At 56.6% G+C, this 1199-nt stretch overlaps 1 gene segment (V, D, J or C); it reads left to right on the top strand.

The window, feature by feature from the left end:
• Positions 1-914, top strand: part of LOC105309622 — a gene marked incomplete at its 3' end in the record, with an annotated part of 28851 nt that extends 27937 nt beyond the window's left edge. Inside the window, 1 exon segment of the V gene segment in view lies at positions 583-914. Within this exon segment, the coding sequence occupies positions 583-914 (332 nt within the window).
• Positions 915-1199: the final 285 nt, after the last annotated feature.

The raw sequence follows: 1199 nt of genomic DNA, 5'->3' as shown, positions 1-1199 counted from the left end.
CAGGGGCAGTAGAGAGTAAAGTAAATAGACAGAAGGAGTCTCTGATGGGCTCTGGTCACCAACTCACACAATAATGTGTCTGTGGCTGGACACCAAGGAATGTGCTGTCCCGTTCCTGAATTTCTGGAGGTGATCAGAACTGGGGCCAGCCACCTGGTACTGCCTGTGCCCTCTGCTCAGGCCTCACAGCTGTGACCTCTCCAATCCCTTGGGCCCTACACAGCCTCGCACCTGCTCACCATCTGACACCCTAAGGCAGAGGAGCTTGACCCTGGTCCCAGTGACGGCTTGGAAAGCTTTGGGTCTCATTTGCATGAGTGGACCCTCCCTCTGTCAGAGCTTGAAGAGGGGAGGGAGAGACTTGGGGGAAGCTCTGCTTCAGCTGTGGGGACACAGAGGGCAGGACGCGGTGATCATCTCCACCATGGCCTGGTCCCCTCTCCTCCTCACCCTCCTCGCTCACTGCACAGGTGACCGGATAAGGGGACAGTGGAGGGGACCCTGGGAGGCCACACGGAGCTCTGCTCCCTTATCTTTACTCCAGCCCCAGCATCACCATGTCTGTGTCTCTCCCCCTTCCAGGCTCCTGGGCCCAGTCTGTGCTGACCCAGCCCTCCTCAGTGTCTGGGGCCCCAGGACAGAGTGTCACCATCTCCTGCACTGGAAGCAGCTCCAACGTCGGGAAGTATCATGTGCAGTGGTTCCAGCAGCTCCCGGGAACGGCCCCCAAACGCCTCATCTATGGTAATAGCAATCGAGACTCTGGGGTCCCCGACCGATTCTCTGGCTCCAAGTCTGGCAACTCAGCCTCCCTGACCATCCGTGGGCTCCAGGCTGAGGACGAGGCCGATTATTACTGCGAGGCATATGACAGCAGTCTCAGTGCTCGCACAGTGCTCCAGGCCCGTGGGGAAGTGAGACAAAAACCTGCTGACCCCCTGCAACGGGGCTTCCCTGTGCAGCCCTACTCTTCTTACAGGAAAGCACGTTCTTTTTTTGTTTGGAAAATCTGGGGTCTGAAACCCACACCAGAAAACCTGTCTGCTAAATCTGTCCACATTGTGTGATTTTCTTAAGTGACCTGAAGTTCCAGGATGTGGGGCCGGTGGACCTAGGGACAGAGTCCATGAGAGGTGTTTTGGAGCCGGGGCTGTCATAACACAAAACACAGACGGGAACCTTAACTAACAGAAACGTAT

Source organism: Pteropus vampyrus, unplaced genomic scaffold (assembly GCF_000151845.1).
Source record: "Pteropus vampyrus isolate Shadow unplaced genomic scaffold, Pvam_2.0 Scaffold807, whole genome shotgun sequence".
NCBI classification, from domain to species: Eukaryota; Metazoa; Chordata; class Mammalia; order Chiroptera; family Pteropodidae; genus Pteropus; species Pteropus vampyrus.
This window is presented reverse-complemented; position numbering and strand designations above follow the sequence as displayed.